The sequence below is a fragment of the Palaemon carinicauda genome, chromosome 11 (assembly GCF_036898095.1).
Source record: "Palaemon carinicauda isolate YSFRI2023 chromosome 11, ASM3689809v2, whole genome shotgun sequence".
Taxonomy (NCBI): Eukaryota; Metazoa; Arthropoda; class Malacostraca; order Decapoda; family Palaemonidae; genus Palaemon; species Palaemon carinicauda.
Genome location: NC_090735.1, coordinates 125,590,539 through 125,618,447, shown reverse-complemented (window position 1 = coordinate 125,618,447; position 27,909 = coordinate 125,590,539). Strand labels below are relative to the sequence as shown.

At 49.7% G+C, this 27,909-nt stretch overlaps 2 protein-coding genes across 2 annotated transcripts in view; one reads left to right on the top strand and one right to left on the bottom strand.

The window, feature by feature from the left end:
* tkv (thickveins) overlaps positions 1-27,909 on the bottom strand; it is a 109,484-nt gene that overhangs the window by 50,184 nt on the left and 31,391 nt on the right. The window lies entirely within an intron of this gene.
* LOC137650183 (uncharacterized) overlaps positions 1-27,909 on the top strand; it is a 45,747-nt gene that overhangs the window by 11,006 nt on the left and 6,832 nt on the right. Inside the window, exons 3-6 of the mRNA XM_068383356.1 lie at positions 54-184; positions 18,412-18,502; positions 19,783-19,936; positions 20,371-20,531. Of these exons, the coding sequence (XP_068239457.1) occupies positions 54-184; positions 18,412-18,502; positions 19,783-19,936; positions 20,371-20,531 (537 nt within the window). The remainder of the gene's footprint in view (positions 1-53; positions 185-18,411; positions 18,503-19,782; positions 19,937-20,370; positions 20,532-27,909) is intronic.

The following is a 27,909-nucleotide window of genomic DNA, read 5'->3' as shown; positions in this document are numbered from 1 at the left end:
AACACTAGAGCACAGAAATAATCATTGTGGTATTTTATAACCTTTCATTACAGGCTGCTAAACTATGGCTGAAAAGCATTCGACGGTTACTAATCACGAAAGGGAAACGTTTCCTTCTTTCAGCTGTTTGCTTTTCAAATTATAACTGGGACGCCAACAAGATATCTGACGAATCCTTGAGGAGGTTGGTTCACGTAAATTCCTTTTTTTTTTCGTGTTTTTATATACAAATGCATGCCTTTTTGGCTAGAAATATTTTATATTATGGATCATATGGCAGTTACTTTCAAAGCTATTTTTTGTTTTTTAAGACTAAATGGTTTTTTGATTTTAAACACAAGAATTACCTGGTGGTTATATATATAGCTTACGTCCCTGACGTCCCGGCAGAAAAATTCAAAACTTGCGCCAATCGCCGATTGGATAGCGAGGTGTGCTACATGCGAGCCCTTAGCAAGGTACATAGAGACCATTCCATGGGCCCTCATATCTTCCCTGCCAGCGCTAGCGGCGACATTGGTTGGATATTCTCCACGATTTTTTGCTGATTATTGCTGTTCCTTTGGTGAAGTACAATAATTCTGGTTTGTTCCGTAACCGAAATACAAACCACGCTATTTACAAAGGGTTATTACTTTTAGCGTAGCTGAAATGGCGAGCCATTAGAATTTAACGAGGGTGTATTACCCCCCGCGCTAGTTAGCGGGGGGGTAGGGGAGTGGTAGCTAGCTACCCCTCCTCCCCCTCACACACACGTGAATACTCACTTTCACTTTTGGCTCGGACTGTGACAGACGTCTCTGTCTTGGTCCTCGCTTGGCAGCCATTGTCTGTTTTGTCTTTACTTAATCGCTTACTTTTCTTTTACTCAATTTATATGTAAACATGTTTTCATGTTTGTATATATATTTGAGTATAGAAATAAGTAAGTTTCCTTTTCAGATGTGTGTGTGTAGTGTACGATATCTACGTGGAGGCCTCGGCAGTTAGGCCACCACGGCGTATTTTATGGGTGGCGATCGAGTTTGACTTATGTCTTTCTCTCTCTCTCTCTCTCTTGAGGTCGTTCACCCTTTTACTACGTGTTACTACGCCCTTGTAGCCTAGCTTCCTTTCCGTGTGGGGGGTTGCTACGCGTACGTTTGTATCAATTAGTTATGAATCTAATTGTAGTTGTTTTTTTCAGCTTGTAGAACGATTCCTTTCGGGGTTTTCGTTCTTTCTTTAGTGTTCATTCATTTTTTAATTACATAATTACATAGTTACATAATTATAATTGTTATAATTCTGTTTTGGTTACAGCTCTCCTTCCGCGAGTGTAAGTGGTTGTGAGGGCACGTGCCTGTTGTGTAATTCTTGTTCCTTTCCCTCGGGATTCCTCTTCGGAGCCTTCCCGGGGGAATGAATGTGTACTAATATTATTTGTTTTATTTTTTTTACAGTTACCGATCTAGTTCGTTTCTGTAATATAGCAACGGTGTGAGCTGTCTGGTTGAGTCCTGGGGATTCGGCTGTTGCTGCCTCCCCCCTTGTATTTTCGTCAGGGGCGTGTCTCCTTCTACTGGTAGTACTCCCGTGTCGACGGACAGCTCTCCAGTTCATTTTAGAACAGTCAGGAGGCTTGCCTCCTTGGGCGGATAACTTTCCTTCCGAGGGAAGTTTTTCCTGTCCAGGCTTGAGTTTTTCTCCTTTTGGGGGGTTCTTCTCTTGCCTTTTTTTCGTGCGACTATGCTCTTGGTGCTGAGCGGTCGCACCTGCAGTTTCGCTCAAGGGGCTGGGCAACTGCAGGAGCTCCTCTTCGGAGGATTGCTCCTTTTAGGTCACTGGCTGACCAGTCTCTTCCTCGAAGTGTTTCTCTTTCGTTCGCGAGAGAGTACACTCATAGAGACTCCTCTTCGGAGGTTTCTTCTGTTGCTGTTGGCCTCCCTCGCCGTAAGGCCCTCCGTCCGCCTCGTCGTAAGGGCCTCTCATCTCCCTATAAGGGTGCTTGAGGCGCCCTTTTGGATCTCCGTTTGCAGCCTACACTCCTTTTTTCTCGATCTTCCGCCTTGGTGCAGATGGACAGCAGTCTGATCTCGTCTTCCGACGGGCAACGGTCTTCCCGACGGACAACGGTCTGCCCGACGGACAGCGGTCTTCCGACGGACATCAGTCTCCCGGCGGACAACGATTCCTTCGGGGCAAAGGGTTGCCCCCACGGGGGTTCTTCCCTTGCGTGTCAGGGTTTCCCTGCGCGCCCTTCTGCTCATCAGCGCTCTCCTGTTCGTCAGCGCTTTCAAGATGATCTTCCCTGCGGTTCCTGTTACGTGCCCTGTGCGCCCACGTTCGCCCTCGCGATCTAGAACTTCGGTTCAGGTCGGGGTCAAGGACTTCTTCTTTGCGCAGGCTTCCACGCGTAGCCTTCTGCTCGTCAGCGATCATCAGCTCGCCAGCGATCATCAGCTCGTCAGCGATCATCAGCTCGCCAGCGATCTCCGGATCGCCCACGTGTGTTACAGCTGGCACGCCAACGTTCTCCAACACTTCTGAAGGAACATGGTTCGCCAGCTACTAGCTCACCTGCGCATGCTGATCGCCATCGCGCGACCCTCAACTGCGGATGCTGATCGCCATCGCGCGACCCTCAACTGCGGATGCTGATCGCCATCGCGCGACCCTCAACTGCGGATGCTGATCGCCATCGCGCGACCCTCAACTGCGGATGCTGATCGCCATCGCGCGACCCTCAACTGCGGATGCTGATCGCCATCGCGCGACCCTCAACTGCGGATGCTGATCGCCATCGCGCGACCCTCAACTGCGGATGCTGATCGCCATCGCGCGACCCTCAACTGCGGATGCTGATCGCCATCGCGCGACCCTCAACTGCGGATGCTGATCGCCATCGCGCGACCCTCAACTGCGGATGCTGATCGCCATCGCGCGACCCTCAACTGCGGATGCTGATCGCCATCGCGCGACCCTCAACTGCGGATGCTGATCGCCATCGCGCGACCCTCAACTGCGGATGCTGATCGCCATCGCGCGACCCTCAACTGCGGATGCTGATCGCCATCGCGCGACCCTCAACTGCGGATGCTGATCGCCATCGCGCGACCCTCAACTGCGGATGCTGATCGCCATCGCGCGACCCTCAACTGCGGATGCTGATCGCCATCGCGCGACCCTCAACTGCGGATGCTGATCGCCATCGCGCGACCCTCAACTGCGGATGCTGATCGCCATCGCGCGACCCTCAACTGCGGATGCTGATCGCCATCGCGCGACCCTCAACTGCGGATGCTGATCGCCATCGCGCGACCCTCAACTGCGGATGCTGATCGCCATCGCGCGACCCTCAACTGCGGATGCTGATCGCCATCGCGCGACCCTCAACTGCGGATGCTGATCGCCATCGCGCGACCCTCAACTGCGGATGCTGATCGCCATCGCGCGACCCTCAACTGCGGATGCTGATCGCCATCGCGCGACCCTCAACTGCGGATGCTGATCGCCATCGCGCGACCCTCAACTGCGGATGCTGATCGCCATCGCGCGACCCTCAACTGCGGATGCTGATCGCCATCGCGCGACCCTCAACTGCGGATGCTGATCGCCATCGCGCGACCCTCAACTGCGGATGCTCATCGCCATCGCGCGACCCTCAACTGCGGATGCTCATCGCCATCGCGCGACCCTCAACTGCAGATGCTGATTACGCATGCTGCTCCTCATCGCACAACCCTGAACGATCGCCCTCTTGCGGATGCTGATCACCATCGCACCCTTTCACGCGATCATTCACCTGCGCATGCTGCTCGCCATCGCACAACCCTGCACGATTGCCCGCTTACGCATGCTGCTCCTCATCGCACAACCCTGAACGATCGCCCTCCTGCGGATGCTGATCACCATCGCACCCTTTCACGCGATCATTCACCTGCGCATGCTGCTCGCCATCGCACAACCCTGCACGATTGCCCGCTTACGCATGCTGCTCCTCATCGCACAACCCTGAACGATCGCCCTCCTGCGGATGCTGATCACCATCGCACCTTTTCACGCGATCATTCACCTGCGCATGCTGCTCGCCATCGCACAACCCTGCACGATTGCCCGCTTACGCATGCTGCTCCTCATCGCACAACCCTGAACGATCGCCCTCCTGCGGATGCTGATCACCATCGCACCCTTTCACGCGATCATTCACCTGCGCATGCTGCTCGCCATCGCACAACCCTGCACGATCGCCCGCTTACGCATGCTGCTCCTCATCGCACAACCCTGAACGATCGCCCTCCTGCGGATGCTGATCACCATCGCACCCTTTCACGCGATCATTCACCTACACATGCTGCTCGCCATCGCTTACCATCACGCGGTCATTATCGCCAGCGATCTTCTTCACCTACGCGGCAGCACGATCCCTCGCCGTCACGCCATCGCTTGCGTTCGTCGCCTCGGACACGTGTTCATTTACCTGCCCACTCGCCTGCGCGCCCGCGCGACCATTCGCCTTTGTGCGACTGTTCGCCTTTGCGCAACCGTTCGCCCTCGCGCGACCATAGTTCGCGGCGAATTCCACAGCCGGTGGTAGCAGCAGGGACGCGTGTTCCTAGATGGCACTCGGGATCACCTCCATCCAAGCACAGGTTGGTAGTGCAGGACGAAGACAGGTCAGTACAGCATTCTTCCCCACCTTCTTTTCAGGCAGGTACCGTCGGGTCCACTCCAAAGGATCGCCCGATCCCTTTCACCTTAGCGAGGATTTCGGACTCTGTGTCCTTGGAGCAGCAGACATGGTTTGGTCCGCTGGCACGGGCGTTAATGAGGGTTATGAAACCAGTACTCGCCGGCCAGGGTGACAAACCAGCGGCTGTCTCTCCTACGCTGAAGAGAAAGAGAGGAGTGGACTTCGTGGTGACTTCCCCCAGGGCGAAGTTGGTTCCCAAGAGGTCGGTCTCGAGGGTCCCCTCTCCTGTACGAGTACTCTCTCCTTCTCCTGCCCTGGAAGGATTTTTGGCGGGGGGGCTTTCCGTTCAAGATTTCTCCATCGGACAAGGGGTGACTGCTTACCTCTTCCTCTGGGAGCTTACCAGGTTCTTTCCCTCCTCGGTTACGGCCCGAGGTTTGGTTCAAGGAAGCTACAGGAAGATCAAGGGTACTTTCCTCCTCTCGAGCTCAGACACCTTGGCCTTTCGTCGTTAAGTATCTACTTGCGGACAAGCTCGATGTTGTACCATCTGGACGCGCTGACTGAAGGCTTCCTTCGGGTGCCTCATCTGTGGAGGTCGACGACCTCAGACACCCTTCCATCCTTGAGAAGAGTTTTGTCTGTGCCCAAGGACAGAGACTTAGACAGCTGCTGTGCGGAGTAAATCGACTTCCGGTTTCACTCCTCCAAGGCGCTTTCTTCCAGACTCTGCAGGGCTCCAGCGCCCTTTTCTTTCAACCACGTCGGCTTAAGTTATCGGCTACGACAACTGGGACAAGGTGTCCAATTGCAGTTTCCTCCTGTCAGGAACAGATGGCACGGGAGATTCCCCCGGGGGGGCATAGGCCTAAAAGGAGTTCACGAACTCTAGGATTGCAGGTTTTTTCGCTGGGAGGATGCTTAAGGTTACTCATCCGAATGACAGCTTCCCGATGCCCATTCCCGCACAATCTCTGTGAGTAGCCAAGGATATCGCGCCTGCTGTCTCTGTCAGCGAATTCAGTGTCTCTGAACCTCTATGCCATAGCGTCAGCAGAGTTGCCCGGTTGGGCAGAATGATCCATACCTTAGGCGAAGGTCTTCCTTAGGATCATCGACGGCTTCACCCCCGGTCCCCTCAGTCGATCCTTTCTTGTAAGGAAGGATCTGAGAGGGGATGTCCATAGTCGACCTCTCAGTCCTGATCAAGTTTGTCGAACAAACTTCGGCCAGCGTAGACCAGCAGAATCGATCAGACTGGTAACGAGGCGACAGGACTCCTTTAACCCTGGATCGGAAGGACGGGTACTTTCAGTTTCCATTCCATCCATCTTCCAGGGTGCTCGTCGAATTCAGCCTAGACTGCAAGTATTCCTGCTTATGATGCAGTGTGGCTATCCCGCCGTGGCATAGCAGGTTTGTTTCCCCAGAGAACTCTCCCTGCCTTCCTCTTGGCCGCTCAGGTGCAGGCTTCCGCCTCCTCTGCTGTTTGGAGGGCTGGTCAACTCCGGTAGGCTCGGGTTTCGACCTTCTTCAGCGCCGGGACTAGCTTCCGGAATGTGACCATGAGTGTGGGCTCATGGTATTTTGCTTGGAGCCTTCTCTTCCTCTGCCTCAACATCTGGAGTATCTGGCCATGATTTTGAGTCAACCGCCTTACCACATTGGAAACCCCGCTTCTCGTCCGTCCAGCGAGGTTAAGCAACGTCGGTACTTGGATGGGTGACCACCTGGGGACGCCAGATTCTGTTACCGCATCCTCCGAGCCTTCCTTTCGGTTGACTGTGGCAAGACTGAGGAGAGTCGCAGTACCTGTTCTCAGTCAAGCAGAGCTTTCAGCCCTACCTTGGAACGTTTCCTAGTTCTTCTTTCCTCATTGACCTGTCTATAGTCCGAACGGTCGCCTCAGGATAAGTTCCATGTGGGGCGATCCAAGTCCCGGTGGCTTCAGGCAATGTTTAACCGGACTCCCTGGCCCTATGGGACCAGCGGAACTATTAAACCTGCAATGGGTGTTGACCTATGGAGCCTCTTGATGGTAGTGGATATTCTCGTCCTTTCCCCACATTCTTGATGCGGTTCTCGGACTCGTCAAAGGAAAGGGGGGGGGGCCATGTTCCGGTCCAGGCCTATGGTCAAGACCTGAAGGATACCTCTCCATCATTCAGGCAGGCTTAAGGGCCTTAGTCTGGCCCCTCTTCAGATCCTACAGCTCCTGCCAAGTCGCCCCGTTGCGCGTCGACTTCATCCTAACCAGCAGGGGACGCATTTTCACACCTTCACATCTTGTAGTAGAGATACCGGGATGATTGAGATTCTCTCAATTCCACCATCGGCTCTCTCATTCCAGGCAGGGGAATGTCTCTCTCTGACTATCCGAGCAGAGCCTCATAGAGAGAGTGTACCTAGGGGTCTTTGACCTTGGGTAACCAGCAAGTGCTGGTCTGGGGGACCTGATCGCAACACCTTGGAACCTCAAGCTTCCACTAGTCTTACCCCCAGTCTCAGACCCCGAGACTCTGGCAAGATGCATTCCGGTGATGGTGGGACAAATTCGACGCCTGCGTCTTCCCTCCTTTTTGTCTGCGGACAATGGGTCTCAACAAAACCAGGTTGTCTGTCAACCTTTCAATGGGAGAGCTCCACTGGGACTATGCGCAGAACGGTTTCTGGACCCTCTGCTTCCCCTGACGGAACTCCCGGGAGAGCTTCTCCCACGGCGCAGACTACTCAAGCAACCACACTGCGACATCTCTCCCGAACCGGGGCATCGCTTCGGCTTCATGCCTGGAGACACTACGCTTCCTCCTCTAGAAGAGACAACCCGCTACAGTCGCGGTACGGAGGTCGCGTCATCTGCGATAGTCATCCACAGGGGTCTCCCAGGCAAAGTGAAGAGTCTAAGGTGGTGGGTGCCGTGGGAGATATACCTCTTCCCGTGAGGCCTCTTCTCCAGCAATAACGGTCTTATTGCCTTTCGGCGGGAGGAAGCTCCTTTCCGCTCTTGGCAATGAAGCCTGTCGCTCAGCCTTTCCCTGACCTTCAGGCTTAAAGGAATAACTTTTTCCTGCCCGCTGGATCTATCCTCGCTCATGCGAAGCTACGATCGTCCCTGCCCTAGTCGGAGGAAGACCTCCAACTTGGAGCATGGCTCGGACTTTTAGTCCTTTAAGAGATCTTCTCAAGACCCTTTTACGACAGGCCTCGGATTGTATTCCGCCTTGGATCTTCTGCTCACTCTGGCCACGGTCAGTGTGTAAGCAATCTTCTTGGTCTCTTACTACTCCCCCCTTTCTAAGGAAGAGGGGAAGGCAACATTCAGGCTCGCTCCTGAGTTGTTGGCTAGACTCAGAATCTGAGGGTCCCGACCCTTCGGTCCGATTCATTCAAGATTTCGAGTCTCCATTCTGTGTGTTATGTCCCAAGACCTTCTCTTTCTTGCCAGTAAGGAATCGAGAGGTTAGCGCTGGGAACAGCTGCAGTTTGGCCTCAGTTGCAGCCGATTTGGGAACACATGGAGGACATGGGGGGAGAGTCACCAGTATACCTCTTCAGCCCGGACTCGAGTACATTCATCTCGACCTGTCTTCAAACCCTCCCCCGTCACGTCGCCCTACAGCACGATGTTGGATACATCGCAACGTCCTCGCCTTCGAGTAATACTACTCTGTGACGCAGGTGCTACAAGCTGGAGTCTGGAAGCGTCTGATGACCTTCGCAGCCCGCTTCCTGCAGGGCGTGACCCACAGGAGTCTCGATACGTTTTCTATCGCTCTGTGGTGGCTACACAACAGCTGGTCTAACCTCAGGCTCCTTTTTGGACAGGTAGCAGAAGGTTGAGGGCATTGTTATCAGGTTTTAGTCTGCATGAAAGAAAGAAGTATGTCTGGCCCTTACTTCTTTCTTCATCATCCCCTCTACGGGGAAGCAGCATCCTGGTCTCTGCATAGCTGACCTCGAACCTCTGCAGGTAAACCATGCTTCCTTGTGTTCCGAGTATTGAGTCAATACTGTCGCGTCCCCCATACCCTGACGAGGTGGTATTGGGAACGTCCTAACCCAGAGTTCCTTCTGGAACTCCAGGTCAACTGCCTAAGACGGGTCACACTTCTTCCTTCACACACAAGCTTACGTAGGCCACATGGTTCCTTGCGGAGCAAGGAACTTGTGAGGTGCAGGGACTCCTTTTCTCGAGTGCGACTCACTCGGATTCTGAGTCCCCGGGTAAAGCCAAAGCCAGTATGGCTGGGGACTTTCCACCCTTCCTAAGGGATAAGTCACCCTTTGTAAATAGCGTGGTTTGTATTTCGGTTACGGAACAAATGACAAATTCGAAGATAATTTGTATTTTTCCTAACCATACAAACCTTAGCTATTTACACATATTTGCCCGCCAGCCCTGTCCCCCAAGACAAGTCCTACCTCTAAGTGAAAGTGAGTATTCACGTGTGTGTGAGGGGGAGGAGGGGTAGCTAGCTACCACTCCCCTACCCCCCCGCTAACTAGCGCGGGGGGTAATACACCCTCGTTAAATTCTAATGGCTCGCCATTTCAGCTACGCTAAAAGTAATAACCCTTTGTAAATAGCTAAGGTTTGTATGGTTAGGAAAAATACAAATTATCTTCGAATTTGTCATTTTATGATCTCGCTTGATTGTATTTTCATTTGGATACTCTAGTTATTTGTTTGGATATTGATATTTTGACCCTTGCTTGTTTTTTTATCTCTAACAATTTTCAAAATGGCCACCCCCTCTGGAAGCTTTAGGGTGTGTGCTAGTGGGTGTAAGACCCGATTATCAAAGGCCTCCATTGATCCTCATTCAATATGTGTGAAATGTAGAGGTAAAGTTTGTGAACTTGATAATAGGTGTAGAAAATACCTTGTTTTATCGGATCATGAGTGGCTTGAATTCGATCGCTATATGCGAAAGTTAGCAATAGATAGGGTAAGACGTAGTTCTTCTCACTCTTCTAGAGAATTTTCCCTTCTAATATCACTGAACCTATTCCTTCCCGTGTAGTGGTAGTTCCTGATCCCACTACGAGTACTGCTGATGAACCTACACTTGAAGATATGATGTTGGCTATTCAGGCGTTGGGTGTGAAGGTAGAGTATATCGCTGCGGATAGAACGCAGTTAACGTCTGATTTGTTCCGTAACCGAAATACAAACCACGCTATTTACATAGTGTTTACTTTCAGCGTAGCTGAAATGACAAGCCGTTAGATTTTAACGAGGGTTAAACTACACCCGCGCTAGTTAGCATGGGGGTAAGGGAGGGGTAGCTAGCTACCCCTCCCCCCCCACACACTGGTGAGCTGCCTCACTTCACTTTTGGCTCGGACGATGTACAGATGTGTCTGTCTCGTCCTCGCATTGTTGACAGCCTTAATCTGTTTTTCCTTTTCTTACAGTTGTGTGTTTGAAGTTGGCCTCTACCTTTTCTTTCCATTATGCGGAAGTGCCCTGGACTCCCTGACCGCCCCTGTGGAACATTCATGTCGGCGGTCGATACAGACCCTCACACCCTTTGCCCGCAGTGTCGAGGTCAACGGTGTGAAAGTGATAATGTTTGTATGGAATGTAGGGAGTGGCCTACCTCCCAGTGGGAGAGGTTTGCCCGGCGGCGTAAGAAGAGTTCTAAGCGAGACCGTTCTCCCTCAGGGGCTGCCTTGAGGAATGAAGGCTCCGAGGACTCTTCTTCCGTTGCCCAAACCTCCTCCGAAGTTCCCACTCGTTCGGTCTCTCGCGAGAGGCCGCCGAGTGGTAGCGTAGGTCATTCTTTTGTTTTCCAATCTCGGGGTTCGGGAGAGGGTGTTGCCTCTCATAGCGAGGCAGCTCCCCCTCCTCCTCCGGGGGAGGGCATTGTTGATTTTGTTGATGACCAAACTGTGTCTAACAATGATCTTTTCCAGCTTTGGGCTTCCTTGGGGCTTAAGGGCTCGCCCTCCAAGGAAGCCCTGTTTGATCTGATCCAGTTGGGGGCAGCTGTCCAACAGTCGCCGGTAATACTAGAGGTAGACCCTCTGGCTATTGTCGACGTTGTTGTGGCAGAGGCGTCCGACGGGTCGGGTCAAACCCCGGCTGCTGCTGTTGTGGATGTTGTTGAAGGCTCAGGTTCCCCCTCCGAACATCCTTTGAGGGGAAAGCTGGGTCCAACGGTCTCTCCTGCGGGTGTTCCTCCCCCTCGGGGGAATGCACTGACAGAGACTCCTCTTCGGAGGACCGACGACGGTGAAACCCTGCCTCGAGTTCGTCTTCACCGTAAGGCTCGCCCTCCTCTTCGCCGTCGAGGCCTTCCTTCTCCTTACAAGGGAGTTAAGAGGCGCCTTCTCTTCGGGTCTTCATCTTCGTCGTCCCCTGCAAAGGATTCTTCTCGTCGGGAGCAGACCGTGGCAGTGACATTACTGGACCTCTCTGCAGATCGTTCGCGATCTCCTGAGCCTGCCAGATCTTCCTTGATCATTCAAGCACCGGTCTCTTCGGGGCATAAGGGCTTATCCCACAATGTGGGTAAGTCCCTTCCGCGTTAGGTTACACCTGTGCGCCCTACAGTAGCGCGCAAGCGCCAGCGCTCTCCTGCTGATGAGTCACCTGACTCTTCTCGCCAACGCTCTCCTGATCGCCAGCGCTCTCCTGCTCGCCAGCGCTCTCCTGATCGCCAGCGCTCTCCTGATTGCCAGCGCTCTCCTGCTCGCCAGCGCTCTCCTGCTCGTCAGCGCTCTCCTGCTCGTCAGCGCTCTCCTGTGGATGAGTCAACAGATTCTTCTCGCCAGCGCTCTCCTGATCGCCAAAGCTCTCCTGCTCGTCAGCGCTCTCCTGATCTCCAGCGCGCTCCTGCTCGCCAGCGTTCACCTGCTCACCTACGCACAAGCGCTCTTCTGTCCCTGCCGGCGTCAATGACCTTAGATGTCAGGATGCCTGAAAACTTTAAATCAATCTATCAATCTTCTGTCCCTGCTGCGCGTCAACAGTCTCCTGAGCGCCGTCAATCTCCTGCTCGTCAGCGCACTACTGCGCGCCCAGTTCCTGATGCGCGCCATGTGCACCAACGTTCGCCCACGACCTTCGGATCTGGGCGCAGGCAAGGACATTGATCCTTTGCCTCGCCAGCATTCCCCTGCGCGTCGACCACCGCCTGCGCAGCACCGTGCACTTTCTCCTGTGCACACTTCTAAAGTGCATGCGCGCCCGTGAGTCGACTCCTGAGCCCGCCCACAAGCGTTCGCCCTTGAACATGTCAGCGCCCCCTGGCCCTGCACCCCAGTTGGCAACTTCTCTGCGTGCTACAGCGTGCCATCCTACGCGTCAGCGATCTCCTTCACGTCAGCGTTCTCCTACCCGCCCGCGTGATCCTTCGCCTGTGCGCCCACGCGTCTGATCGCCACAGGTCACCGACTCGCCCACGCGGTTGGTCGCCTACTCGCCCCACGCGTCATCGTTCGCCAACGCGTCATCGCTCGCCAGCGCGCCATCACTCGCCAACGCGCTTACACTCGCAATCGCCCGGGCACTCGCGCGCACCCTCACCTTCACCTGTGCATCCACGTACACCTTCGCCAGCGCGTCCACTCGCCCGCGCCCTCATCTCCGCGCGCGACCCAGCGGTTTTGCCAACGCGACCCCCCAACCCGATTCCCGCCGGGTTTCGCAGCGCGCCCAACCTTGAGAGTTGCCGGGGCCGCGTGCTTCCAGCTCATCCTCGCAATTGCCATCTCGTAAGCGCCGAGCACGCGTCCAGGAGCAGGAAGATTCACCGGAGAGGTCCAGGCAACATTCTTCTTCCCTTTCTTCGTTTCAGGCAGGCCCAGTAGTATCCACTCGTAAGGATCAGCCGATCCCCTTCCCTCCAGCAGGAATTGCTGACACTGCGTCAGTCAGCCGCCAGCCTTGGTTTAATTCCCTGATGAAAGCGGTCGTGCAGGTTATGAAGCCAGCCCTCGCTGATCTGGGACTAAAACCAACGGCTCCCTCGCCCCTGCTGAAGAGGAGAGGAGTGGATTTCACGGTAACTTCAATCAGGATTAAGCTGGCTCCCAAGAGGTCTGTCGGGAAGGCCCCTTCCCCTTTGCAGGCGTTTTCTCCTTCTCCTGCGGACGAAGCTTTCCCGTCCTCAGGAGAATCCAGCGAGGTGAGGCACTCTCCCACAGCACCAATGGGAGGAACCCCACCTCAAGGAAGAGAAACGTCTCACGTAGGAGGGACCTTCCAGACCTCTTTGCTTGAGTCCTGTTTCCCTCCCAGGAGGGAACCCAAGGACTCAAAGACGGTACCCAAGTCATCTTCGAGGATTCGTCCAGAGCCAACCATTCCCCGGGAGGACGTCCGCGTGTCCCCCCAAGAAGAGCCAATGGGGACAGGAGACTCAGCTGCCAGTCCACAAGGAGGAGAGCAGCGCGAGTCAGAGCATGCCTTCTGGCAGGTCCTTAATCTAATGAGGCAACTCAATAGTTTTAAGGACCCCGAGACCGCCCCCCGCGAAGGCAAGGATACGGTCCTGGACCAAGTTTATGGTATTCAGAAGCCCCCAAAGGCCAGTGCAGCCCTGCCATGGTCCCAGGGGGTGAATAGTGCCAGGGATAAGGTTGAGGGCCAGCTTTCCGAGCTCGCCTCCTCCAGCCGTTCTTCTGCCGGGAACAAGCTCCTCCCACCTCCTCGCGTTCAGCATAGGAGGTACTTCAAGATCATGGAGGAGTCTTGTTTAGCTCTTCCCCTCCACCACTCTGTGGAAGAGCTCACCAAAGGTCTCTCTCTAGAGAAACTCAATGCCCGGCAGGTGACATTCTCAGCGTCGGAGATCCTAAGCCAAGAGAAAGTCGCTAAGTGTGCCATGCAGGCCACTTCGTGGCTGGATGTCTGGCTGGGGTCTCTGGGCATCCTATTGCGCTCTGAGGACTTGTCCAAGGAGAGCAATAGGAAGGCCCTGGAGACCTTCCTCCTCTCGGGCATGCGCTCCATCGAGTTCTTGGCTCACCAGGTCACTAACCTGTGGACTAACTCGATTCTAAAGCGACGTGATGCGGTGACTGAGAGGTTCCACCCGAAGGTCCCCGCTGTGGATGTCAGCAAGCTCAGACATTCCTCCATCCTTGGAGGAAACCTGTTTGAGCCCAAGGATATAGAACGGACAGCTGAGAGGTGGAGGAAGACGCGTCACGATTCGCTCCTCCAGAAGGCCCTTACATCTTGGCCCTACAAACCTCCAGCTCCTCAACAGCAACAGCAGCCTCGCAAGACACCTAAGCAGGCTCCGGCAGCTAAGACAAAGGTGTCTAAACAGCAGTCCTTTCCTGTCAAAGACAAGAAGGGTGGAAAGTCCTCCAGGGGAGGCAGAAATCCTGGAAGGAGCGGCCGAGGCCGCAAACGCTAGGATTGGCAATCCCCCTGCGTGTCCACCTGTAGGGGGATGCCTGCAAAGTTGCATGCACAGGTGGCAGCAACACGGGTCCGATACCTGGACGGTCTCTGTGATCGGACAAGGATACCTCGTCCCGTTCATTACATCTCGACCTCCCCTGACAGCGAATCCAGTGTCGTTGAGCTCCTATGCCATGGTATCGGCAAAGGGGCTAGCCCTTCGGGCAGAAGTCGAGACCATGCTCAAGAAGGATGCTCTCCAGGAGGTCGTAGACGGCTCCCCAGGCTTCTTCAGTCGACTCTTTCTTGTAAAGAAGGCATCTGGAGGCTGAAGACCCGTCATCGACCTCTCAGCCCTGAACAAGTTTGTCAAACAAACTTCGTTCAGCATGGAGACAGCAGACACGGTCAGATTTGCAGTGAAACCGCAAGACTTCATGTGCACACTGGATCTGAAGGACGCGTACTTCCAGATCCCAATCCATCCGTCTTCCAGGAAGTACCTAAGATTCAGCCTAGACAACAAGATCTACCAGTTCAAGGTGCTGTGTTTCGGTCTTTCCACAGCACCTCAGTGTTCACACTGATATCTTCGTGGGCGCACAGGAATGGCATCCGTCTCCTCCGTTATCTGGACGACTGGCTGATCCTGGCAGACTCGGAGTCGACCCTTCTTCGACACCGAGACAGGCTTCTAGGAATTTGCCAAGATCTAGGGATCATGGTAAATCTCGAGAAGTCCTCTCTGCTCCCAACACGACGACTGGTATATCTAGGCATGATATAAGACACCAATCTCCACAAAGCCTTTCCATCAGATGACAGGATAGCAAGGCTGAGGAGGGTTGCAGAGCCTTTCCTCAGTCGAGAAGACCTTCCAGCCCAATCTTGGTTACGTCTCTTATGTCACGTAGCCTCCTTGGCCCGTCTAGTTCCCAACGGCCGCCTCAGGATGAGATCTCTGCAGTGGCTGCTCAAGTCCCGGTGGAATCAAGGCATCGATTCCCCGGACTCTCTGGTCTCGATAGGACCTGCAGAACGGACGGACGGACCTGCGGTGGTAGCTGACCGACGACAACCTTCGAAAGGGAGTGGATCTTCTCGTCCTTCCCCCGGATTTGATGCTTTTTCGGACGCATCAAAAGAAGGTAGGGGGGCCCACGTTCTGAACCAGAGGGCCTCAGGCCTATGGTCAGAATCAGAAAAGTACCTCCACATCAACCTGCTAGAGATGAAGGCCATATTTCTGGCCCTTCAACAGTTCCAACAGACCCTGGAGGGCCACTCCGTGGTGGTGATGAGCGATAACACCACAGTAGTGGCTTATATCAACAAGCATGGAGGTACCTTTTCACAACAGCTATCCCATCTTGCAGTAGAGATACTGAGATGGACCAAAGTCCGCTAGATACGTCTATCAGCTCGCTTCATTCCTGGCAAAAGGAATGTGCTCGCCGACAGTCTGAGCAGAGCTTTGCAGATAGTGAGTACCTAGTGGTCTTTGGATCCTCAAGTAGCCAACAAAGTCCGGACTTTGTGGGGTTCCCTAACAGTGGACCTGTTAGCGACAGCCTTGAATTTCAAGCTGCCGCTGTACTGCTCCCCAGTCCCGGACCCCAAGGCACTCTGTCAAGATGCCTTCCAACAATGGTGGGACAACATCGATGTCTACGCCTTCCCACCGTTCTGTCTGATGAGAAGGGTGCTCATCAAGACTAGACTATTGGTCAACCTGTCAATGACCTTAATAGCTCCGCTATGGCATCATGCAGAGTGGTTCCCGGACCTTCTGCAGCTCCTGACGGAACTCCTGAGAGAGCTTCCCCCACGACACAAGCTACTCAGACAACCACATTGCAACATCTTCCACAAAGCCGTAGCATCGCTTCGGCTTCACGCCTGGAGACTATCCAGCGTCTCCTCACTGAGAGAGGCTTTTCGCAACAAGTTGCGGAAAGGATGTCTCCACCTGCGAAAGTCATCTGCAGGGGTCTACCAGGCAAAGTGGAGAGTCTTCTGTGGTTGGTGTCGTGAGAGGGGTATCTCTCCCCTCGATGCCACTATTCAGCAATAGCGGAATTTCTCGTGTATTTGCGGGAGGAAATGCTCCTTTCGGTCTCGGTGGTGAAAGGCTATCGCTCAGCCTTAAGCCTAGCCTTCAGGCTGAAAGGAATAGACATTTCCTCCTCGCTGGAACTTTTCTTGCTCATACGAAGCTACGAGCTTACCTGACCTCAGTCGGAAGTGAGACCTCCTCCATGGAACGTGGTTCGGGTCCTCAGGGCTCTGAAGAGACCCCCGTTCAAACCATTACGCCAGGCCTCTGACCAACACCTGACTTGGAAGACGGTATTCCTGCTCGCTCTGGCTTCGGCCAACCGGGTCAGTGAACTTCATGGTCTCTCATACGACATCGCCCATTCAAGGGGATGGGGGGAGGTAATGTTCAGGTTCGTCCCTGAGTTTGTTGCTAAGACTCAGAACCCTGGAGTGCCGGACCCACGGTTCGACTCCTTCAGGGTTATGAGTCTCCGTTCCGTAACAGATGACCCAGATCATCTGCTACTTTGCCCAGTAAGAAGTCTGAGGCTTTATCTGAAGAGAACAGCTGCAGTCCGTCCCCGCGTGCAAGCTCTGTTTGTGAGCATGGGAAGGACGAAGAGGAGGGTCACCAAGAATACCATCTCAGCCTGGATTTGACGGACCATTCATCATGCCTTGAATCCAGACCCTCCTCCGTCACGTCACCCTAGGGCACATGATGTCGGGCATTGCTACGTCCTTGGCCTTCAAGAGAAACTTCTCTGTGACGCAGGTGTTACAAGCTGGGGTCTGGAATTTTCAAATAACCTTCACAGCCCACTACCTGGAGGATGTGACCCACAGGAGCCTCAATACTTTTTCTATCGGCCCTGTGGTGGCTGCACAACAGCTGGTCTAACCTCAGGCTCCTTAATGGACAAGTAGCAGAAGGTTGAGGGCACTGTTACCCGGTTTTATGTCTGGCCCTTACTTCTTTCTTCATCCTCCCCTCTCTTGGGGAATACAGCATCCTGGGTCTCTGCATAGCTGACCTCAAACCTCTGCAGGTAAACCATGCTTCCTTGTGTTCTTAGTATTAAGTATAATACTGTCGCGTCCCCCATGCCCTGACAAGGTGGTATTGGGATGTCCTAGCCTAGAATTCCATCTAAAGGACTTCAGGTAAACTTCCTAGGACGAGTCACACTTCATTTCTTCACACACAACTTATGTAGTCCGCACGTTTCTTGCGTAGCAAGAAACTTGCGAGGTGCAGGGACTCTTTTTTACGAGTGCTGCTCACTCGGATTCTGAGTCCCCGGGTAAGCCAAAGCCAGTAAGGCTGGGGACCTTCCACCCTGCCTAAGGGTAAGTCGCCCTATGTAAATAGCGTGGTTTGTATTTCGGTTACGGAACAAATGACAAATTCGGAGATACTGTAATTTGTATTTTTCCTAACCATACAAACCTTAGCTATTTACACATATTTGCCCATCAGCCCTGTCCCCTAACGCAAGTCCTACCTCTAAGTGAAGTGAGGCAGCTCACCAGTGTATGGGGGGGAGGGGTAGCCAGCTATCCCTCCCCTACCCCCGTGCTAACTAGCGCTGGGGGTAGTTTAACCCTCGTTAAAATCTAATGGCTCATCATTTCAGCTACGCCGAAAGTAAACCCTATGTAAATAGCTAAGGTTTGTATGGTTAGGAAAAATACAAATTATCTCCGAATTTGTCATTTTTAGCTCACGGGGATGGTGAGTTTGCAGCGACCAAAGAAACTAACGAGTTTGAGCGAGACTCGAACTCCAGTCTGGTGTTTACCAGTCAGGGCAGTGAATGGCTGCTTCAGTGCGTCAATCCCTTTTAGAGTCCAGTATAGCACCTATACTAGCCAAAATAAAGGCTTTTGTTAAACAAGTGTTTGTGTGTTCCCTTTTGTATCCAAAATCAATCAATTGTTCTCTAGCCTTTGGTAGTGCCATAGCCTCTGTACCATGGTCTTTCACGGTCTTAGGGTAGAGTTCTCTTGCTTGAGGGTACACTCAGGCACACTATTCTATTTTATTTCTCTTCCTCTTGTTTTGTTAAGTTTGTATAGTTTATATAGGAAATATTTATTTTAATGTTACTGTTCTTAAGATATTTTATTTCTTCCTAGTTTCCTTTCCTCGCTGGGCTCTTTTCCCTGTTGGGGCCCTTGGGGCTATAGCATCCTGCTTTTCCAAATAGGGTCATAACCTAGCAAGTAATAATTACAATAATAATGTTAGATTCGATTCAGTTTATTTTTTATTTTTGATGGGAATCTTTTCAATCACTATTAATTAAGAAATTAAGAAAAATATTCTTTTTTACAGTGCTGTGAGAGATTTGAATAGTGTCGAAGAGCTTTGCAAGGCAACAGTTCAGTGCGAGTGTTGTGGGAAAAGACAGGTGATTGATCAGCAGGTAAGATACAATGTTAACCCTTTTACCCCCAGGCTATTTGGAAATTTCCAACCCTTAACCCCCATGGGGTTATTTTTTTTCAAGCACATTTTGCAGTATATTTTTTTTAAATTGCTCTAACAGCCTTAATTTTTGCCATAGAGAGATCAGGTTGGTCTCATTCTCTTGGGAAATGCCTGAATTTTCTCAAAAAATTATCAAAAATATGCAAAAAAAAAAATTTATAGCATTTTTTTGCAAGGACGTACAGGTACTTCCATGGGGGTAAAGGGATGAGTTTTGTGAAATGTACTAGTACGTCCTTTGGGGGTAAAAGGGTTAAGGAAGACCAGACATACTAGGGTACATCAGTATTTTTCTGTATTCCTCTTTGATATTAAGTATAGAATTTCTTTGTTGTTTGCTTTTTGACTGTACTAACTATTCGTCTGCTAACTATTAATTGTAATTTGAGTTAATATAAGTGACAAATTATATTACTTATACATACATACATATACCAAGGCACTTCCCCCAATTTTGGGGGGTAGCCGACATCAACAAATGAAACAAAAACAAAAAAGGGGACCTCTACTCTCTACGTTCCTCCCAGCCTAACAAGGGACTCAACCGAGTTCAGCTGGTACTGCTAGGGTGCCACAGCCCACCCTCCCACATTATCCACCACAGATGAAGCTTCATAATGCTGAATCCCCTACTGCTGCTACCTCCGCGGTCATCTAAGGCATCGGAGGCAGCAGCAGGGCCTACCGGAACTGCGCCACAATCGCTCGCCATTCATTCCTATTTCTAGCACGCTCTCTTTCCCCTCTCACATCTATCCTCCTATCACTCAGAGCTTCCTTCACTCCATCCATCCACCCAAACCTTGGCCTTCCTCTTGTACTTCTCCCATCAACTCTTGCATTCATCACCTTCTTTAGCAGACAGCCATTTTCCATTCTCTCAACATGGCCAAACCACCTCAACACATCCATATCCATATTCATATTCATATTTGAGTTAATATAAGTGACAAATTATATTACTTCTACTTAAGCTTATTCATTGGGCTGTGACACTGGGAGGTGATATGAGTGATAATTTTTTTTTTATTTTACTTATGCTCATTCGTTGGGTTGTGACATTAGGAGTGTAACGTTTTCCACTACAAGCTCTATTCTCTTTTCAAAACAAGTAGTTCATTTTTATGTATTTAGTGTATCTTTACTTCTGCTGTGAGATTTTCTATTTGTATCTTATAATATTCAGAACCCTTTAGTGATATTCTTTTATTACAGATGAGCAATATTGACTATTGCATGTGTGGTGGGGAGTTAGGCTATACCAACACTTCTCGTGTGTACGACTCCTGGGAGCCTTTTATTGAACGAGCGCATCACATAGTGTGGCGTAAAAAACACGAAGTTCATCAACATCTGTATGCGTATAAAGGTTAGATTTTTATATTTTAATTATGGTTAAGGTCATTTTTATATGGTGAAATATAACTTACATTACTGTATGAGATGTTTTAGTTCAGTATTATTATTATTACTCAGTAATCTACACAGTTGGAAAAGCTATAGTCAATTCTTTTTAGTAAGGCAGATTTGCACCGACTCGCAGGGGTGCTCTTTTAGCATGGAAAAGTTTCCTGATTGCTGATTGGTTGGAGAAAATAATTCTAACCAATCAGATAGCAGGAAACTTTTCCAAGCTAAAAGGGCACCGCCGCGAGTCGGTGCAAATCTGCCTTACTAAAAAGAATTGACTATAGATGTTATAAGCCCAAGGGCTCCAACATGTAAAAAAAGCCCAGTGAGGAGAGGAAACAAGGAAATAAATAAACTACAAGCTAACTCATCTATTGTTGTTTTCTTTTACAGTCTATGGTACATATGATGATGTTTGCTTAAGTGCCTTTATGGAAGTTCAACTGAACAGTGACTTCAGGACCGAATGGGACGATACGGCGTTGCAGCTGCGTGTTTTGGATTCTCAAAAGGAATCTAACTCGGATCTGATTTATTGGCTTGTAAAATATCCGGTAAGATTTTTACATTTATTGACATCATCATTTAATTATATGTGTCATTAGTATTATCATTATTCCTTGCCAATGTGCAATATAAGCTGGAAAAGCTGAGTACTGTAAGCACAAGTGTACCATTATTGAAAGCTGCCAAGTTAACTTTATTTATGTTTGATTTAGTTTATCATGTTTTTTCATTCTTCTCAAATGGGTTTTCTTTTCTGTAAACCTGCTAGCTTTTAGCCAACTCGATAAGGATGAATAGACATTTTACACTGATGAACATTAATACGGGAGAAGTGCTGGAGTATATCAAGTGATTTTGTTGGTGTTGTTTTAGTGTTGGAGAATTTTATTACTGTACTCTTAAAGAGTGCCTGAGGGTTCATTTTATCTTAAGTCTTATGATATTTGTCTGTGTTCAATTTGTATTCTAAATAGGTTTACTGTAATTCCATATATATATATATATATATATATATATATATATATATATATATTCCTTGTAATCCCCTTTAATGAAGTCATTCATTAGATTCCTGCCAGTTTATTATGTCAAGGAGCTAAAAGAGAGGAACTATCTGCATCAGTATCACTTAAATTTTATATTGTGTGCCTTTGAAAGGAGAGGGTATTTATTCCCTCCACTCTCTTTAAGTCCTGCGTTAATTCCCATTTGAGTTCTACCACTGGTCTTCAAACCAACTACTTCCATACCTACAGGTACTACTAGTAACTTGGCTGCCCCTGTACGCAGTGCATCTCGCATATATCTTTTCTTTAGACATTTGGGTAAAACTATCACCATTATATTTTCAGATTTTTGTAGTCGTGCCGATTCAAAATCTCCATTATCATTCTATTGCCTATTTCTGTTGCATAAAGTAGATTACGTACGTGGCCGTTAGGTTCTAGAGTTGAAAGTACGTAAGGGACCCGGCTTTCAAATCAAAGCCTATACTGCACAAGTATGGATTTTATTTTAACCCTTTTACCCCCAAAGGACGTACTGGCACGTTTCACAAAACTCATCCCTTTACCCCCATGGACGTACCGGTACGTCCTTGCAAAAAACTGCTATTTAAATTTATTTTTGCATATTTTGGATAATTTTTTGAGAAACTTACGCATTTTCCAAGAGAATGAGACCAACCTGACCTCTCTATGACAAAAATTAAGGCTGTTAGAGCAATTTAAAAAAAAAAAAAATACTGCAAAATGAGCTTGAAAAAAAAATAACCCCTGGGGGTTAAGGGTTGGAAAGTTCCAAATAGCCTGGGGGTAAAAGGGTTAACATCAAATTGATGCTAAACCTATGAACCAAATTCGGGAGAAATAAAAAAAGATTCTACCTATCCCACTCCATTTTTTTTTCTTTAGGAATCATCATTGTTGATGTCAAGCAAATACTCAAATTTTATTTTGTTAGCTCAAAGGACAGGTAGGATGAGGTTAAATAGCATACTGCTTCATTCAATGAATTCTAGCGTGTATTATAGTCCATTTCTTTTAGCGAGGCATATTTGCTCTGACTCGCAGCGGTGCCCTTAAAGCTCGGCAAAGTTTCCTGATCGCTGATTGGGTGGAGAAGATAATTCTAGCCAATCAGCGATCAGGAAACTTTTCCGAGCTAAAAGGGCACCGTTGCGAGTCGGTGCAAATCTGCCTCGCTAAAAGAAATGGACTATAGATGTAGTCATGCTAAATGTAAATCTTACTGGACCTTGTCTGTCACGATATTTTGCATGATTTTCATTTTTCAATATTAAACTTACCCGATAATCATGTAGCTGTCAACTCCGTTGCCCGACAGAATTCTACGGGAGGGATACGCCAGCTATCACTATACTAGAAGGGGGTGTACTCACAAGCGCCACCTGTGGCCAGGTACTACAGTACTTGTTGTTGACGCCACCTCACTTTTTCCTCTGTCGTGCTTCCGGCAAGACGTTCTTGGATACGCTTATGATTTTGGAGTATTGTTCACGGTTTGGTGAAGTATTTCTCTAAAATTTGCAGCTATTCGCTATACTGGAAACTTCTATATTAGCTTAGTTAGCTTTTGGAATTAATTTGATTTATTATGGTGACGAAGAGAGTATGAACTCTCTTTCACCTTTAAATGGCCGACCCTTCCCTTAGACGGAAGTGTTGGTGTCTAAGAGAGTATAGACTCTCTTTCTTAATTTTGCTTAACAAAGTTATAGATTTATTTTATATCTCTCCGCCTCTTATAGGCCTCTTCGATTAACTTCCTTTTATTATAAACTTATTAAAATTAATTTTTATATTTGTTTATATTCGACCTTCCTATAGTAGGCGGTCTTTTCTTGGTACCGAAGTTAATTAACTTTGAGCCCGTCATTTCGGTTTTACCTGTTAACATATTATGCTATTTTAATGTCTTTGAAAGAATTTCTTTGATAGTCTCGTACTGTTTTCAAAGTTGAACTAACGTTTTGTTTTGTCTCTGCAGTTGTTGACGTTCAGAACGTTCAACTTGCGCTCTATCGTTACGATAGAGAAAGAATTTTCACGGTTTCACGTTGCAGTAAGAGTAACCGTGTCTAGCGTTTTGTTCATTCTTTCTTAGCTTAATGGTTTTAATCCTAATAAAGGAACTTTTCATTTTGGGAAATATTTCAGTTTTTTCCTTTAACAATAATATGTTTTAACGATATATATGATTGGGCTCTTCTCTCAGGTTCTAAGTCAAGAGAGAGAGAGAGAGAGAGAGAGAGAGATAGAGACGGAGGGAGAAAGAGGAGGATAAACGTTTCATTCAAGCGAGTAACGTTGTTATCGTTTTTGCTCTTCTCCCTAGTCTCTTTAGGGGAAGAAGGTAAACGTTTCTAGAGTGATCTAGTGTTTAGTCTCTTTCCAGCCACTGAATTATTTATCTTTCATTAGATTTTTCTGTTACATTGTAATTCTGTTTTCGCAATTACTAACTTTTGAGAAAGGACAGAATTGCGTGTTTCAGGTACAAACCACTTAAAGTTTCGAGTTCAGTGAAATAAGTGCAAACAGAAAATCAAAGTGATAAGTGATTAGCGCAAAGTGTGTCAGTGTTGTGCGTGAGGGTACTTCTGTGCGTGCCAGTCGTTCTCCCGGTCCGGGACCTCTTGCAAGCTCCCAAGCCCAGGGGAGAAGCAATGTCGAAGGGCAAAAGGGTTCAGCAGGCCTTGATCGGCGCACAGAAGTATCCTCGGTGGTTGCGGGCGTGTCTTACCGAGACCGTCACTCCCACCCGCAGACGATTGAGCCCTTATTTTGCTCGTCTGCAGAAGAAATTTATAGGGGAGAAAACGCTGGTCTCAGGTCTCAAGACCTCTTAAACGTAAGTCCAGACCTGTGCCAGACGTACGAAGTTAGAGTTCAACAACCCGGATGCAGTCATTGGGTTAGCTCTGACTCGCCGCAGTCATCAGTTGAGTGCACTCCGCCTAAGAGGAGTAAGGTTCTGCCGCAACAGATCTCTGCTGTTAAGGCTTTACCTCAGCAGACCTTAGTGTCTGCCGACCCCAAGTTGACTCTACTGCAGTCCATGCAGTCACAACTTTCGGTCTTGATGCGTGAGTGTCGGGCTGAGAAGGTTGCGCCTCCGCCTGCGCTCCCTCCGCCTGCGCTCGCTCCGCCTGACCGCAGTACCGCCTGCCAGGCGTACGATGTTGAGCCACGTTATGAGTTTACTGATCCCAGTGGTGTGCAGCTCCCTCCGCCTTCCTTAAGGCAACCTCAGCAATGGGAACAGGAGGCTTATACCTCTCTTCCTCCGCTTCCACTTGCTGTTCCACCAGTGAGGCAACACTCGCTTGAGGTACAACAACCTCTCCCATCCATGAGTCAGTCTCCTCAGCTCTCGCTGCAGCGAGCTCAACCCTCCTCAAGGCAAGCACCTCAACACCTTAGCCTTGCGCCTCAGGAGCCTCAACTTGCGAGACTTTTACTGCGTTCTGCGCAGCCACTACCTTTTCGCTCTCAGCTCACACCGCAGGAACCTCAACTCGTTCCTCAGGAACTTGCTACTGCGCATCCGCCAACCACTCAGCTAGCGCAACCCTTGAGTTCAGCCACTCATGCCAGGAGTCAGCCTCCTCCACCCATGCGCCTACCTTCTGCTGATCAGCCTTTGCAGACTGAGCCTCAGGTGTTCCCTCAACAGAGTCTTGAAGAGGAAACCACAACTATTGTTGTTCCAGCTCGTTCTGACTCTGCTGTTCAGCTTACCTTACCTCCATTTTCAAACATTATGATAATGGAGGTTATTTGTATTACGTATAAAAATATATTTGTATTCCTTGCAATATATTTTTAACAATATCGCAAAATATGGCAAAAATATGAATCATGAGTTATGAATGTAAGGTAAATATTATGTTGATATTAAAACCCCATGCAAGCATGCATAAAACACTCTAGCGCTGGTCATGGAATTTCTGAGAAATGTTAAACGCCATGCACACGCTCTGCTTACCTTACAGCATGCTCTACATACAGCATGCTCTGCTTACAGCATGCTCTGCATACAACATGCTCTGCATACAGCATGCTCTGCATTCAGCATGCTCTGCATACAACATGCTCTACATACAGCATGCTCTGCATACAGCATGCTCTGCATTCAGCATGCTCTGCATTCAGCATGCTCTGCATACAACATGCTCTGCATTCAGCATGCTCTGCATTCAGCATGCTCTGCATACAACATGCTCTACATACAGCATGCTCTGCATACAGCATACTCTGCATACAACATGCTCTGCATACCTTACCGCATGCTTCTCAGTCACACATCTTTGGTTGTTGCCAACTCACTAGACTGTCAAGCAGTTTCATAACGTTGCCTTCTAGTCTGCTGCTTTTGCACCAGTGAAACCCTCACTGAGAGAACTTAGCTTTTCTAGGATATGGTCCCTGTAGATGAGAAAGTTCTTTTCTCCCTCCTTCTGATATTCCCTTGAGGACTCTGTCATTTGGAGGGAGCCTTTAGCTGCGTAGCCTCCTATGGACTTTTATTTAAGCATAACATGCTTCCAGGGAAGGTAATGGTTCCACTTCAGTCGCTAATCCCGTCTGTTACCACACCTGCTCCCATAGACCTTGAGCTGTGTTGCAAGACATGCAGTCCAAGCTTAGTCCTTGTTAGAGGATCTTTTGTTTACGGAGTCAATGTGTCACGGGGAAGACGTTCAACAACCAGCAGAAGTGACTTGTTGTGACGCAGTGCGGCAACCTCAGCAACCCGATAAGGAGTTGTCTGTACGACCCAGACAGTCTAGACAGATTCGGGTTGTCACTGTACTTCCTCGCTTGCCCATGGTTGACAGTTCACAGACTGTGCAGCAGTACCATGATCTTGTGTCCGGCTCCGTCAGACGACTGGCTTTTAAGAGCTCCCACAAGTCGTCGCTGTCTGGAGATTTTCAAATGGACTATGGATCTGACCAAGGAACTGGGCCTCCTGGTCAATTTTGAGGAGTCTCAGCTCGTCCCATCCCAGACCATTGTCTCCTTGGGTATGGATCTTCAGAGTCGAGCTTTTCGGGCTTCTCCGTCGGCCCCAAGGATCTTCCAAGCCCTAGAATGCATCCAGAGCATGCTGAGAAGGAACCGATGCTCAGTCAGGTAGTGGATGAGTCTAACAGGGACACTTTCATCGCTGGCCCTGTTCATCGTGTTAGGGAGACTCCACCTCCCCCCCCTTCAGTATCATCTAGCTGCTCACTGGATAAAGGACATGACGCTAGAGACGGTCTCAGTTCCTGTTTCCGAAGAGAGGAGGTCTTCTCTCGCGTGGTGTAAGAACAGCTTTCTTCTCAAGGAAGTCTACCTTTGGCTGTTCAGAAACACGACCGCCGTCTCCTCTCGGACGCATCAGACACGGGCTGGGGTGCAACTTTGGACGGACAAGAATGCTCGGGAACATGGAATCAGGAGCAAAGGACACTTCACATCAATTGCAAGGAGTTGTTGGCGGTTATTCTGGCCTTGATAAACTTCAAGTCCCTCCAGCTTAACAAAGTGGTGGAGGTGGACTCTGACAACACCACAGCCCTGGCTTACATCTTCAAGCAGGGAGGGACTCTTTCGTGGAAGTTGTTCTAGATCGCAAGGGACCTCCTCATCTGGTCTAAAGATCGAAAGCTCACGCTGGTAACGAGGTTCATTCAGGGCGGTATGAATGTCATGGCAGATCACCTCAGCCGGAAGGGTCAGGTCATCCCCACAGAGTGGACCCTTCTCAAGAATGTTTGCAGCAGACTTTGGGCCCTGTGGGGTCAGCCAACCATAGATCTGTTCGCTACCTCGATAACCTAGAGACTCCTGTTGTATTGTTCTCCGATTCCAGACCCAGCAGCAGTTCACGTGGATGCTTTTCTGCTGGATTGGTTCCATCTCGACCTGTATGCATTCCCGCCGTTCAAGATTGTCAACAGGGTACTTCAGAAGTTCTCCTCTCACAAAGGGACACGGCTGACGTTGGTTGGCTCCGCTCTGGCCCGCGAGAGAATGGTTCTTAGAGGTACTGCAATGGCTGGTCGACATTCCCAGGACTCTTCCTCTAGGAGTGAACCTTCTAAGTCTACCTCACGTAAAGAAGGTACACCCAATCCTCCACGCTCTTCGTCTGACTGCCTTCAGACTTTCGAAAGACTCTCAAGAGCTAGGGGCTTTTCGAAGGAGGCAGCCAGAGCGATTGCCAAAGCAAGGAGAACATCCACTCTCAGAATCTATCAGTCTCAAGGGGAAGTCTTCCGTAGCTGGTACAAGACCAATGCAGTTTCCTCAACCAGTACCACTGTAACCCAGATTGCTGACTTCCTGTTATATCTAAGGAAAGTAAGATCCCTTTCAGCTCCTACGATCAAGGGTTACGGAAGTATGTTGGCAGCGGTTTTCCGCCACAGAGGCTTGGATCTTTCCACCAACAAAGATCTACAGGACCTCCCTAGGTCTTTTGAGACCTCAAAGGAGCGTCGGTTGTCCACTCCAGGCTGGAATCTAGACGTGGTCCTAAGGTTCCTTATGTCATCAAGATTTGAACCTCTCCAATCAGCCTCTTTTTAGGACCTCACATTAAAAACTCTTTTCCTCGTGTGCTTGACAACAGCTAAAAGAGTAAGTGAGATCCACGCCTTCAGCAGGATCATTGTTTTCACATCTGAAACGGCTACATGTTCCTTGCAGCTCGGTTTTTGCTAAACGAGCTTCCTTCACGTCCTTGGCCTAAGTCGTTCGAGATCCCAAGCCTGTCCAACTTGGTGGGGAATGAACTGAAGAGAGTACTTTGCCCAGTTAGAGCTCTTAGGTACTATCTAAAAGGTCTTAACCTTTACAAGGACAATCAGAAGCCTTATAGTGTGCTATCTAGAAACCTTCTTTTCCAAGT